Source organism: Pinus tabuliformis, chromosome 3_1, assembly GCF_031772625.1.
Source record: "Pinus tabuliformis cultivar Carrire ecotype Pingquan chromosome 3_1, CPIR1, whole genome shotgun sequence".
Classification (NCBI taxonomy): domain Eukaryota; kingdom Viridiplantae; phylum Streptophyta; class Pinopsida; order Pinales; family Pinaceae; genus Pinus; species Pinus tabuliformis.
Window position 1 is genome coordinate 228,429,853 of NC_142301.1, and position 15,483 is coordinate 228,445,335.

Consider the following 15,483-nt stretch of genomic DNA (forward strand, 5'->3'; position numbering starts at 1 on the left):
AATCATGAATGGTATATATGAACCAACAACAAGTTTTCAAGATACCTTAATTTTAATATGGGTTGAAATCTCTCTATAATTAAATGAATAGTATGTGATGGTGAACATGATGGAGGAAATGAATATGACAATAGATAGTCATTTGCAAGATTCAAGAAAAAGGCACATAGATACTATAGCAATTAGCGTAAATGATGAAGAATTTGAGAAAGAGAATGTTCAGTTGAGGGCATGACTTAATATGTTGATGGAGCTAGTACATAATCATAAACATGGATGTATAATAAAGAGGATGGCTAAAGGGCCAATCAAGGAGTTGATTGCAAGAAGACAAAAGCGCAAGTTGAAAGTTTTGTTAAGGGAAGCATAAAATCTCTAGATAATTGAGATGAATGTATGCATTTGTGAATGAGAACAAGGACCGATGTTTGGTGAAGATAGTGATGATGCTGAAGTGAAGTTTTTTGATATGAGCGTGGGTTTGATTCCCATAGAGGGAGGTACAAACTGTTTAGAAGATCCGCATATGATGACTAAATGGTCGATGGAAGATATACATTATGTCAGTTTTAAACCTGGAAATTGGTGTGTGGATGTAGGATGTGTTGCAAATGATGGAAAAAATATTAATTTTGTTTCATGTAAGAATGAACACCAGTCATTTGAAATGATTCTGAAAGTGATCATAAAATGCTGATGAAATGTGAAGAACTACAATTGCTAAGAAAGATGCTAGTGGAACTAGAATCTAAGAAAGTTTTAGATATGAAAGAGAAATGTTCAAGCAATAAAAATGTGGAACCTGATATAAAATCTAATTTGAAATTTAATGCTAAATATAATGAATTCATATTCCAAGCGAGTGACAGTAAATTTTAGCCAAAAATTAGATTGGATATTGAAATTGAAGAACTAAGGAAACTAATGGAAAAAACACATAAACCAAGGTATTAGAATATGGGACAGAACAACATGAGACATTTGACTACTCAAGTATACATCAACAAAGAAGGAGGAGAGTTGCAACATAAAATTTGGAAACCTAGCGAATTAAAAGTCACAACCATTGAAGCACAACAACAAAGAATGGATGGTCAAAAACAAACTAAAGCTTGGGATCCAAAAGGAATTTTATCCACTTATGAAGACATATGGTTGGGATAGCATGATTTTCTTTTACCCAGGGAGTCAAGTGCATCTAACCTACCGTTGAATTTATTAAAGAATTTATTTTCCTAAGTTAGGATTTAATTATTTATAGTATTTTTCTATAGTTTTAAGAGAGAATGAGAATTATTGTAAATAAGAGAAGGTTTGAGAGTATTTGGGAAGAATTGAGAGAATTTTGGGTTAATTGGATATTATCTAGGAAGAAGGGATTGAGTGAGAGATTTTATGGACCATGAGAGATATTGTGGAGGTTTATTTAGTATCTAGAACCTACTTTGGGTTCAAATCTACTTGTATAAATGTAGGTGAGCCCATGAGACATATAAGTGTGTAAGTAAGTTAAGAGAAGAATGAGAGGCCAATAGTTCTCCCTTAAATATTTTATTTATTAATTAATTATTTCTTATTTTTATATGCATTCTTATTGTGTTAACTAGTTAAATTTTAAGGCCTATGGCCCATATATCAACATTATACACTATTATATTATCTATTAATAAAATTTTCATATAAACTTTACAATATATTCATTCCAAATAAAATATATTATTATTTTTATTATACAATATATTATTTATCTTCTTAAATTATATTTTTTAAATTTTCAAATTTTTAAAACATTTCAATTGGTATAAAATAATGGAAGTGTTTATAAAAATTCAAATTAACTATTACTTCCAATCCAATAATTTTTTTTTTAGAGATTTCAATTAACATATAAATAAAATAAAACTAAATACTATAATACCATATAACAAGTTCATTTATTATAGTACCATCTAAATATATGAAATTTTAGGAAAAATGTAGCATTTAAAACATCTTTAATAAAACCTTCAATACATAAAGAGATACATAAATATAGAGTCGATAGCTATTTTTGAAATATATATTTCAAAAACAATACAATACAGTGAAAAATTAATACAATACAATACAGTGGAAAAATAATATAGTAAAATTTCGTAATGTAATCTCTTTTTAATTTCTAAATAAATAATATTATTTTACATATAGCAATCAAATAATTCTTAAATAATAAACACAAAATTTTCTAATATTTTGAAGATTTTAGAAAAAACCATAAGACTTTTTAAATGTTAAATAACTCGAGGAAACTAATGCAGTGAAAAAAAATAAATTAAAGGATGCCCAAAATTCTCCTAACCTTGAATCAGAGACACTTTAAACTTAAAATAAAATGCAAAATTTAAACAACACATAGTACAGACAAGCTCAGATAATGGCATTTATAATCTCAAGATTGAAACTTCATTTCTCCGGCCAAAATGTTCAGTACTAGATAAACTAAGTTAATATCAGAACCATAACCCTTGCAAAGTGGTGAAGTCCATGAACAATTGATTCAATCCCTAGAACAAAAGTTCTTAATTATCCTAGAAATGTGAGGGGATTTTTGATGTATAATTGTCCTTTCCCAGTTGGCAAGCATATACTTGGTGCGTTCTTCACTGCCAAATGCATAACCGAAGCAACGATTACCAATTGCTTTTGGCAATTCATTATGCTCTCGGCTTCAGAGAATCTAGAGAACCTTTTTCTCAAAAACTTTATACTGGATGACATACCCTATTTCAATTAAACATTATCGATATCCATCACAACCTCATCAGCCGTCCTTTGTTATTGTTTTGCAGGTAGTGTAAGATTGGAACAGATAAATAAGAAAACCATGAAATATAAATCACATCAAAATAATTCAGCAACAGTATGAATAAAATAGCCCGATTCTGTCAAGCAACATCCACAATCAATGCTGATCTGATCTTCTGTACAGTGCCGGTGATCAAAGGTAGCACCGCTTGCAAATCTTCCATGGTAGCCCTAGGTGTCGCCATAGTGGCCAACAATATCTGGAATGCAACTGTCAAAATAGTTCCTCCTTTATGAATATTGCTGAAGTTACTTCCAATATCAAGTCCATCTGGGAGAATTACAAAGCCAGATGGCAAAACAGAAACATGATCAGGTTCACCTCCATGCATCACTGCATTCATGGAAGCCATATCAAAAGGAGCATAAACAATAATAGACCCCCAAGAACCTGTACAACACTCCTGTAAAGTCAATGCTGTCTGACTGGTATTGATACCCTGCAAATATTGAAATAAACAAATTGAGATAGTAATAATAGGGTATAAGATTCATGGCATGAATTGCAAAGATTCATGGCATTGATTGAAAGACAACTCATATTTCTTTCTCATTACTCATTTACTTCTACATATATGGAATAAGTCAATATACAAAAATGTTGTGCAGAATGAAGCTCCAACACTTACATTTGATGCGAAGAGAGTAACACTGTTCCGAAGATCTTGTCCCTTCACAATGCGGGTTATTTCTTGCTTTGGTCGGACGGTAAAGAGCATATCCCACTGCAATATTATTTGATCTCGAAATGTTAGCGGTGGCAATTATTTTACGGCAATTATCTTAGTATTATATATAAGTTAATCACTGGATCAATTCTATCTATTAGATATTGGGTGAAGAATAAGTTATTAAACCTGGCTTCGACGTTTCAGATCTTGCAGGAAATTGAACGATTTCTGATGATTAACCGGAAGCCAGACTGAAGTGGCAGCACAGATCACAAGGCCAGGAAACTCGGGGTTCTCCATGTTCTTCCGTGTGGACACTCGAATATCCTCATCACCGTTGTCAGATAACTTAGCCCAGTTGTGAACCGCCGATGGACTCAGACTAGCACAGAAATCACTCGTCATTCGCTGAGCAAGTTTTAGCAAGCTTTGCCGACCTCTGGGATCTGGGAAAGCTGATCCGGGAAATAACCATTTTTACATGAAAATAGACTCATTGTAATGGAATATAAATAAATATTTTTGGATGAAAATAGATTCATAGTAATGGAATATAAGGTGTTTACCAGTCGTATCTGCATTTATTTCCATAAGAGCGAGACGTTGGCATTGGTGCTGCAGTGCTGAGAGCCAACGCTAAGATCCAAACGCCAATCCGGAGATGACCACAGAATGATACATGCAGTCCACACCTCTATGGTCATAATCGATGTGCTCTACCCAGGTAACCTGTTGTAAACAGTTAATGAGTCAGTCAGCAATGAAAACCTGTAGGCAAGGAACCATGGATATTAATTCGATAACATGGAATAATTGGTATGAGCAATTACATTTGAACAATTGCCAGGGAGGTCTTGAATTATTAATCCCGATGGCTGCCTCTTGCAATTCACCGGAATTGAGTTCCCCACCAAACTGTCTGCCGAAACATCTACGACGGCCCAGACTCCTGCACCAAGCTGCTGGCAGAACCTTAAGAAATAGATTTCTCTAAGTGGACCAAGCGGTGAGAGAACATGGAGCTCCATATACATCTGTTATGACATTCAGTATTTCTAATGAGATTCTACCTTATGCATCGATAAAGAAATATGTATAATTCGCTTCACAAATAAAATATTTTAGAGACCATTACTAAGCTTTAGAAAAGTAAAAATATTTAAATTTCTAATTCAAAGCTAAAGCGTTTTTAATCTAAATTCCTGGACTTAAATAATGAGAAAATACTTGATTTTCCAATTCAAAGCTAAAATGTTTTTAATCTAATATCCTTGAATTAAATAATGAGGCCTAATCTGATTAGGTATTTTAGAGCACTTCACTTCCCTCTGTAACAATACTCAGATCTGAATAAAAGATTAACATACCAGTTGGAGTTTGCCGTTCATGGTACCCCCTACACCATCGCATAAGACCTCCAAGGTCGTGGCACTGGAAACAATTGACGCGAACATTTCCGAATAACGGTTCTGAATTGTATACGAAAGTTCAGTAAGTTAGTTCAACAGTGTGTACAGTAGCAGTACTTAGAAATCGATCAAGTAGGCAAGAAGATGAAATGGTGTTGTCACAATCGATGGTTGTTTTCTTACATACCGAATTCATAAGTATCTCCACCAGATCCATGCTATTGATAAGCACAGTGCCAGCATCTCTGCTTCCCTCGGTTCCGTATCCCATCTGTTTCTGACCAATGACCCTTGGGAATTGGCGAAAATATTCGTCATCGTTCAGCGTTTCCTTTATCCCATCGTGAGGACTTTTGATCCAGAAAGGCTGTTGCAGTCGAGCAATTCTGATGAGTTGATCCATGGATGCCACAGCAAGTTCTTTGGCGGAGGATTTGTCGATCCCACTTGGACTTCCGTCTCGGCCTGCAACATCGACAGTGGAAAGCCCGTCCAGGGAATTGAAAGCGGGATTTACAAGATTGATGACACCAGCACTACCAGTTGCGAGACTCAGAGAAGTATCGTGTACGGGAGAAAGTGATGCTCCAGGCAGATTTTCTACAATCGCAGCAACTCTCTGCAACTGCACAATCGGAAAAAGAAACACACAATTATTTATTCTATAACCCACCAGCACAGTATAATTATTTTAAGAATTTAATGTTTGATAGAACGCTTCCATGAATGTCAAATTGGGCCACTTACGAACCAAAAATCAACACGACGGTCTTTCAATCATATAGTTAGTAATTACAAATCGTTAAAAACGGTCATAAACATATAGCCCACTTCCCACAAGAAAAATCACAATTCCAAAACCAGTTGGGAGAAGGCGGTTTTCCACAATCTCTGAGTTTTCTGCTTACCAATTCGTGCATTAGCAGGATTAATTTCATTTCAGCAGAAAGAAAAACAAATAATTACTACTGAAAGGAAGAACTAAATGACAAATATAAGTTTAAAAATCCTAGCTTAACTTCAAACCAATACCCTGAAACAAAAAATAAGAGTTTGCTTAGTTTTAATAAATGTATGAAACCGTTTCGAACATGAAATGCACCGATTTCATTTGGAAAATTCCCTTCAATATTAATTTCTCAGAGTTAAAGCTAAACTATGTTTAAATGGCAGTGGAAGCAAACCTCATGTTTTAATCTGATGTTCTCCAACCGCAGTTCTTGGTCTTCCAAAGACTTCTCCGTGAGCATCGCAGGTCCTCCACAATGGCAACAGCTACAGTTCGTCATTGCTTCTTTCATTAAACGATTTTCCATTAGAAGTCTTTCATGCTCCTCCCTCAAAGTTGCATTTTCGTGACGCTCTTGTTTAGTCTAACCAATCCAAGAGTTAGCAGATGAGTATCAGGTAAATGAAGTAGAAAGGCAAATAATTGTTAATGACATTGTGCAGAAAAAATTGGAAAAATGCATACCTTAACCTGAGTGCGACGATTTTGAAACCAAAACCTTATTTGGGTAGGCGTAACCTGCACTTTTTTGCTAAGTTGTACACGTTGATTTTCGTTAGGATGGGGACATTCCTTGAAAAACCTGTACACAACAAACACAAATGAACTTTATTCGGAAGACTGGCTAGGAAACGAAGCAAAGCAAGAGTAATTTCATAACAAACATAGAACACAAAATTATATTTATCAAGGAAACCATGTAAAACAAGAGTAGTTTCATGACTTACGCCTCCAATTCCTGTAGCTTTTGTGGAGTATGTCTGTGATAAAGCTTCCTCGTTTCACGTTGACTGCTATTTTGATCATCCCCTGGTGGGCTCCTCATCACATCGTCGCTGTCCGACTTAGTATCATATTCACCATCTACTTTGGTCTTCCCAAGGTCTCTATTCATCTTACCTTTTGAATCACCTCCACTTTTCTGTCAAAGATGCCCATCTTAACTATTATAAAAATACCCCTATAGCATCTCTGTCCTATTGATAACAGACTAATTCAAGATTTCTACTCTCATTACAATTCAAAATTTCAGGACATACCAGCTTCAAAGAAAGCTCTGGAGTGGAGTTTCCCTTGTCCATATATGTATGTTCAGTATCTGTTAAGGACAATCAACCACTGCATCATTAGACATGTCATTGGATGAAATACCAGAAAATGGTATTTTATCTCAACTTATTATATTAATATCACAGCACCAGCCATAGCCAAGCTACCAAAACTAAATGTCATTGCTGACAACCAAAATCGATGCTGTGTGTGTCGCACAATCTGTTAGTTCCATTTTCATGTTAAGAATATTTTAACCTATTTAGACAGTTAATTGAGCTTATTGGTTTTGATATTCTTATAAAGCAATTGTTTATTTTAAGCATATATTTCACTTGTTTTCACTTTGACGTTAAGTAAGTTAATTTTTTTTTATTTTATTTTTAATTTTAATTTTAAGAATATATTCATGATGTAATAAAATCTTTTTAAAAAATGTTAACTAATCACGTCACACAACTTACAGATTATATGTATGTGTCGTTTTAAACTATACTATATTATTTTCCGTATTAATAATAAGTATTAATAATAAGAATTTTTATGTGTAAATATTAATGTAATTATTATTATTAAAAAAAAATTATATATCTAAATAATAATATTAAAAAAACCATAAAACTTTCTAATTTACTCAAAATATAAATAACATTGAATAAACAAAATTTCATAATAATAAAATTGAAAAATTAATTCAAAATAAAAATGGGAAGATTGTGGCTCCAAAATCATGTTATGCCTTTCTCATTAAGGACCAAAAAAAACATGAAAATCCCTTATTGTCGTGGAAGAAATTGTGAAAACCAAAATTTGTTGCAATAGCTTGTCTCCTCCAATGATGTATTTTGGGAAACCTTGTTCCAACTAGAGACAATCTAAACCAACAAGGGATTATAACGTTGATTTGGTTTCCCTTATGTAGAAGTCTAATGAATAGTTAGACACTTCTTCCTTCTCTCTCATTTTGCACTAGTTGTGTGGTTATTTGTTATAACCTATTTAGGTATAACAATTCAATGGCAAGGTGGTTCCTATTTGCATGCATGGGAGAATTGTTATAACATATCTAGGTATAACAATTCAATGGCAAGGTGGTTCCTACTTGCATGCATGGGAGAATTGGGGCAACTTTGCAAACCCAAAGAAAAATAATTGTTTTCCCTTGCTAATCTCTTGAGGATATGGCTTGGGGGGGACATAGATATTTTCCAATACAAGGCATCTATTTCAAACAAGGTGTTGCACAATCCTTAGTCACCTTCTCTATGATTTTTTATTTACACTCTCTTCTTTCTAACATCTCTAAGAAATCCATTCATTATTCTTTTCCATAGGCTTATTTCCATGACTCCTCTCTTGTTTGGGAGCATGTGGAGGCAGGGTTGTTCTCTTTATTTAGCCTCTCTTCTTCCTACACTTAACATCTCTAAGAAATCCATTCATTATTCTTTTCCCTAGGTTTATTTTTGTGACTCCTCCCTTGTTGGGGAGCATGTGGAGGCATGGTTGTTCTGCACTTGTCACAAAATCATTCTTTCAAGCTGATAAGTGGATTGGGACAGGGAACAAATAAATTTTCTGAGCTTATGAGTCTAAAAATTCTTAGGTTGTTTGCTACTAAAAATAAAGTTAGATAAATTCAAATTTTTTGGGACATAGAAAATGTTATAAATTGGTTCAACAATCCCTACATACCACATGCACACATTTTACCCATGTTAGAAATAAATTTATTAAAGCAAATTTTTATATTATTACTTATTGAATGATGAAGAGCATGCATACTTCCACCTACCCTACATAGAGTGCATACTTCCACATACCCTACATAGAGGGCATGCATAGTGGACAATAATCTATGATACTTCTGGGATATGTATGGATGTATATATATGTTTGGATACTGTCCTAACTCCTGTAGATTTGTTTATCAGCCATGAGCGGTTGCTCTTTTAGTGTAACACATGAGAATTCATAATGTAATTTTCATTTTTAAGGTAGGGTAATATTTTTTTTGTTTAGGAGAGAAAGAAAGATTGTTAAACATTTAAATCTATTCTTTACAATGAGTTTGTTAACTTAAACGACATTGAAATTGATTCAAAATAAATAAAAAATATTTAATTTAAATCAATATAAGGAGTCTGGTAAACTTCAATTTAATCTAATTATTATTATTTAAAAAACATAAAACACAAAAGAAAAAATAGAAAGTTTATAAAATATTTAAATTGGCTCAAAAGATAAATAAAATCTAAGGTCCTAAAGTTTACAATAATAGCAGAGGACCTTCCTTTTGAGGAAAAGAATATGGTGACAGTTTCAAATACCCAGGTTTCCATCCTTTTGAGGAAAATAATATGGCTACAGTTTCAAAATACCTGGGGTTCCATTTAAAGCCAACTCATATAGAAATCAAGACTAATTCTAACTAGTGGCTAAAATTGGGAACATGATTAAATGCTGGAATTAAAAATGGTTATCATGAGAAAGAAGGCTAGTTTTGGTCAAATCTATCATTATGGAAATCCCTGTCTATTGGTTGACGGTAATATGGGTGCCCAAAAGAATTCTTGCAAGAGTAAGAAAAGCATGTAGTAGATTTTTGTGGGCACTATAGCTCAAAAGAAGATCCTGTCCTCCATTGGGTGGCATGGGAGAAAGTGGGAAGACCGAAGGATTGGGGAGGGTAGGGTATAAAATACCTCACATATTTTTGCTAATCTCTAGCAACAAAATATGGATGCAGGCTCCTAACGAAGGATAATATGAAGATGTTGGTGGTAAGAATAACATACATTGATCTAACTCCAACGAATGAGCGGATTAGAAAGTCAGACAAGAAAAATTTGCAAGCATTTGTGGTATGGAAGGAAAGTATGAACTCAATTAAGGAAATTGTGCAAGGGCTCTCCTGGAAGGTGGGTAACGAAGAGCAAGTAAGAGTTGGGCAAGACCCATGGGTGGGTTGTAACGAAGGGTTTCCCCTCTCTCCAAGCATCATCGACCACTTGAAATCAAGAGGGGAGTTTAATTTGAGTCAGATAAAAGGTTGGACACTCAACAATCTAGCAACAAGCATGGTTATTCGAAGGAGATTTACACCTTGACCCATAATCAGAGGAGGAATGACATAAGTTTACCAAGGAACTTCATAGATCGAAGGGGTTCATTCTCTCACTAGTAGTTACTCTCCAATGTATGGTTATAACTATCTTATGTCCAAGAAGGGATGGGAAAATATGGAGTGGTGGGCAAAACCTATCTTGAAACTAAATTGTCCAACCAAAGAAAGAATGTTTTTCTGGTGTATACTAAGGAATAAGGTTCCAACATGGGACAATCTCTAGAAGAGATCCAAGATGGGACCGGGTTGGTTCTCTTTGTGCAGGAAAGATTTAGAATAAAATCAACATTTATTTCTAAAGTGTCCTTTCAACAGAGTTGTATGACTCGAGACTTTGATGTTGTTAAACAAATCCCAGATATGGAACAAAGAAAATATTAGGGAGTTGTGGCAAAAATGGTGGATGGAACCTTGAGAAATTTACCTCTAATAATAGCATGGGGCACTTGGTTGGCCCAGAACAGGAGAATTTTCAAGGATCAGAACCCATCTCATGAACACATTGTGATTGAATGTGTTGCCATCTATGAAAGTATACCTGTACCAATCCTAAAATCAAATGTTAGGGGAATAGGGCAGAACATATTAGGGGCAATATCCCTTAGGCTTATTTCAATGGGGCCTCTGATCAACGGAATATTTGTGGGGTAGGAATTCTAATTCATATTAATTCTCATAGGTGCTTGAAAGCCTTAGTGGGGCTAGAAGCAAGAACACACAACTATGCTGAACTACAAACCTTAAAACTTCTTCTTTGCTGGTTTACATAGCAGGGACTAAGATCAGTTTAGATTTTCGGTGACTCTTAGAATGTCATCAAATGGTTTAATTGAGAGTACAAATGTCAAAACTATATGTTATCTCCTTTGTCAAAAGAAGACTTAAATCTTAAACAAAATTTTAATTCTATTACTGTGTGCCATATTTACAAGGAACAAAACTCAGTAGCAGGCCTCTTATCTAAGCAGGGTTTGCAACATGTTATGGACAACTTGTGCATAAAAGAAATAGAAAATGAAGTGATCCGTGTGTCGAATCAACCTCCCTTTGTGCCTTAAAGTACATAACATTGCTAGCCCATGCTTTCAGGCTTTTGTATTTTGTTTGATTACAATTACAGTTTTATGTTTTATACAGTTTGTCTGCAGGTTTATGCAAATTATCATACATGTTTATGATTTTATGCAGACTATCATACCTATTTATTATTTTTTGTTCTAAAATAGTGGAAACAACATCAATTGTCACCTTTTCCTCTTTGGGTTGTTTTCCTCATAAGAGGAGGCCCATGAATTCGAATGAGTGCTCAATGTTTGCATACCTTGAGATGGAAAAGTATTTGTTCTTCCTTACCCACTCAACTTAACAGTCTATGTTTAGATAATAAACATACAATCTACATAATGCTTAAATGCATATATTATGTAACATTTTATAGCTTTAATAGAAAGTTTAATTTTTTCTTTGGAAAAAAAGAAAGAAATTAAAAATTATAAAACATTCAAGTCAAATCAAAAATAAAAATAAAAATATAAAGTTTTGTAACGAAAAAATGTGATTCATTATTAAAGAAAAATTCTTCTACATAAGGTTTTAGGAGCATGCATTTCAAACCCCTACTGAGGTTCATCACCAAGGAAAAGATGAACCTGAGTAAGAGTTCAAAACGAGGTTCATCACCAGGAAAAAGATGAACCTAAGTAAGAATTCCGAACGAATCGATCCTAAAAATTGATGTAATTTCTTGAGAAGAGATGATGTAATTTCTTGAGAAGAGATCACAACAAGTTTTAGGAGCATGCGTTTTGAACCCCTATTGAGATTCATCACCAGGAAAAAGATAAACCTGAGTAATTTTCAAAACGGAGTTCATCACTAAGAAAAAGATGAACTTGAGTAAGAATTCAGAATGAATCCATCCCAAAACTTGATGTGATTTATTGAGAAGAGTTACGCTTTAGTGAAAAAAGTTAAAAATATGGACTGAAAATAAATGTAAAATTAGAAAATGTAATCCATTTAAGAAAAAAAATTACATTAAATCAATACAATGGAATTCAAAAGTCTAAATATAATATAATTATTATTAATAATTAAAAAATGTCAATAATGAAATGTTCATAAAATCAATAAATTGATTTACATCATAGGTAAAAGTAAAATTATTACATTTTATAATAATAAACATAGAAAGAGCTAACAACAACATATATGGAAATTAAAGAGCCCAAACAAGAACTAATGGCCTAGCATGTACAACTATTACATTCAGAGATTCCTACTTGGGTAGAGGTTTGAATTCCTTGGTTAGATCTTGAAGAAACCAATACCTCTTAGAAGTGTCCATAGCTTGAAGAAACCAATCTCCCACACAGTGGACCTTTCTTACACCTTAAACACTTGAAGGGTTCTATTATGATGTAACCACAGTATTATGATGTAACCAAAGTATGGATGAGATTCTCCTTCTCTTGAAGGGATTTCACCTAATTATAGATGGTCATCTAAATCCCTTAGAAACAACTCTGTGAAAAACCACAACAAGCATCACTAAGGAGGCCTAGATGAGCGAAATGAAACCATATAATTCTTATGACTCAACCATTATTAATATGCACAGTTTTTTTTTTTAATCTAGAATAATTGGTAACTTTATCGTGAAGAGGCCCACGATCAAATTCAACTTGCTGCCACTATTTTTATGACTCAACCATTTTTAATATGCACAGTTTTTTTTTTAATTTAGGATAATCTGTAACTGGTGAGAGTTATGTGAACATGCCTAGGATCAAATCCAACTTGCTGCCACTATAAACCTAGGCTAGGTGCCACTATTCTTATGACTGAACCATTATTAATATGCATAGTTTTTTTTTTTAGAGTTATCCTGAAGAGGCCTAGGATCAAATCCAGCTGGCTGCCACTATAAACCCAGGCTAGGTGCCACTATTTTTATGACTCAACCATTATTAGAGTTATCCTGAACAGGCCTAGGATCAAATCCAACTGGCTGCCACTATAAACCTAAGCTAGGTGCCACTATTCTTATGACTGAACCATTATTAATATGCACATTTTTTTTAATCTAGGATAATCGATAACTGGTGCGTGAACAGACCCTAGTGAGAGTTATGGTGAGAGTTATGGTGAACAGGCCCTAGTGAGAGTTATCGTGCACACGCCCAAGATCAAATCCAACTGGCTGCCACTATAAACCTAGGCTAGGTGCCACTATTTTTATGACTCAACCATTATTAATATGCACAGTTTTTTTTTTTAACAGGCCCACTATAAACCTAGGCTAGGTACAATAGCATGCAAGCCGCACACAATAGCAATTAACTTATGCCTCAACAAGAGCCATCCACTCGGGGTCGCCTGCTCTTCTAGCCAATATACTCAATGAGATTTGTGCCTGCTCTTCTAGCCAAGACACTCAATGAGATTTGTGCAAGCTGCACACAATAGCAATTAACTTAGCCATCCACTCAGGGTCACCTGCTCTTCTAGCCAAGACACAACAGCCCATATACTCAATGAGATTTGAACCTCCATCTCGTAGATTTCACCCAAAAAAAACTTACCCTTAAACCCCATAACCCTGTATAATATGCACAGTTTTTACTCTCATGCATATCATGACTCTGAGAACCACTTTTGATTTCTAAAATAAGCATGGTTAGCTATATTCTTGAACCATCTGAAAACCGTTTCTACTCTCCTGCATATCATGACCCTGAGAACCACTTTTGACTTCTAAAATAAGCATGGTTAGCTATATTCTTGAACCATCTGAAAGCCACTTTTGTTTTCTGTAATAGGCATGGTTAGCTATATCCTTGAACCGCTTAGATATGATTCCTGACTGGCTTTTCATACGTGATTTCCTTTTAGAAAAAACTTGAATGGAACTATATATATACTTTAAATTATAAATAAAGAAAGAAAGAAATTGAAAAGGTTAACCCAAATGGAAAATCTGTAAAACATTTAAATTTGTTTTGGATAAATTCAGTAAAACAAATTTACATTCTCTTTCGTAATATTCATAAAATTTTCTTAAAACAGTGTTAAACTATTTTTTCTTAAAACAGTGTAGAACTTACCTGATCTCCGGAAGGGCGAACTTCTTTCACCACCTCGCAGTCAATCTTCGCTAAAGATGCTCGGACGACCAAACCTCTGATCCCCGGTTCAAACAGCGGAAAAACGAACTTCCTTCACCACCTCGCAGTCAATCTTCGCTAAAGATGCTCGGTCGACCAAACTTTCGCTAAGGAAGATGGCCGAACCCAACAGTTCGCAAAATATGACAGGTGATTCTTAACTAAGCGTCTGCACTTTTTGTTCGGATGCGTAAGCCTCACAGGTATTTATATGTGTGAGCCGCGTTCCATAGCGGCCTAGGTTATTAAAAAATATATATTTTTAAAATTTGATATTGTTATTTACGAAGAGGTAGTTTTAAAGAGTTTATTTACAATTAAAGATTAATAATGTTTTCCATTTGTTTAGGTTTAGGTGGTTATGGAATATTTTTTTTTGAATAAATTGAATTTGAACCATCTTGTTAATATGATTCATTATCAAAGTTGAAATTTTGCTCATATCGGCGAGTTTTCTTTTTTTTAATCTAAAAATAAAAAAAATTAAATAACTATATAAATTATTTAAATAATATCGTTTTATAAAAAAACCCTGTGAATAAATTAGATCCCTCTGAGCTCATGTTAGATCACCGTTTAAGATGGATCTATGCTAGTTTAATTATTTTAGGTTTTGAAGTTTTTGTTCCTAAATTTTTTAGGTCAAGCAACAATTTTTTTGTTACTTAAAATGTATTTTTGACTTGCCAGTATGGATTGCAGAGAGTTCACAACTCAAACTTTGAATTTCAACGAATCCTTCCCAGATTTTGGGAAAATTTAACTGAAAAGTATATGAGAATACTTATCACAAGTAGTCCCCGATTTTGGGAAAATTTAACTGAAAAGTATACGAGAATACTTATCACAAGTAGAATCCTGACATTTTCAATTAATTATTTATTATTAATATCCAATTTTAAAGTAAGGCGAAGCAAGACACCAAATTGGTTTATGTGAATACTTATCACAAGTAGACTCACGATGTTTTCAATTAATTACCTCAACTCCAATACTTATCACAAGTAGACCAAATTGGTGTATGAGAATACTTATCACAAGTAGACTCCCGAGGTTTTGAATTAATTACCTCAACTCCAATACTTATCACAAGTAGATTCGCGACATTTTCAACTAATTATTATTATTATTATTATCCAATTTTAAAGTAACGCCAAGCAAGACACCAAATTGGTGTATGAGAATACTTATCACAAGTAGACTCCCC

At 33.9% G+C, this 15,483-nt stretch overlaps 2 protein-coding genes across 2 annotated transcripts; both read right to left on the reverse strand.

Annotated features, from left to right (window-relative positions):
• Nucleotides 1-2,924: 2,924 nt before the first annotated feature.
• LOC149186627 (homeobox-leucine zipper protein ROC5-like) lies at nt 2,925-3,920 on the reverse strand. The gene is made up of 3 exons (XM_089409402.1): nt 3,702-3,920; nt 3,474-3,569; nt 2,925-3,284 (listed from the first exon to the last, which is right to left on the reverse strand). The coding sequence occupies exons 1-3, from the start codon at nt 3,918-3,920 to the stop codon at nt 2,925-2,927; spliced, it is 675 nt and encodes a 224-aa protein (XP_089265528.1).
• Nucleotides 3,921-4,151: 231 nt separating this feature from the next.
• LOC149186628 (homeobox-leucine zipper protein PROTODERMAL FACTOR 2-like) lies at nt 4,152-5,862 on the reverse strand. The gene is made up of 5 exons (XM_089409404.1): nt 5,833-5,862; nt 5,112-5,549; nt 4,883-4,984; nt 4,346-4,549; nt 4,152-4,244 (listed from the first exon to the last, which is right to left on the reverse strand). The coding sequence occupies exons 1-5, from the start codon at nt 5,860-5,862 to the stop codon at nt 4,152-4,154; spliced, it is 867 nt and encodes a 288-aa protein (XP_089265530.1).
• Nucleotides 5,863-15,483: the final 9,621 nt, after the last annotated feature.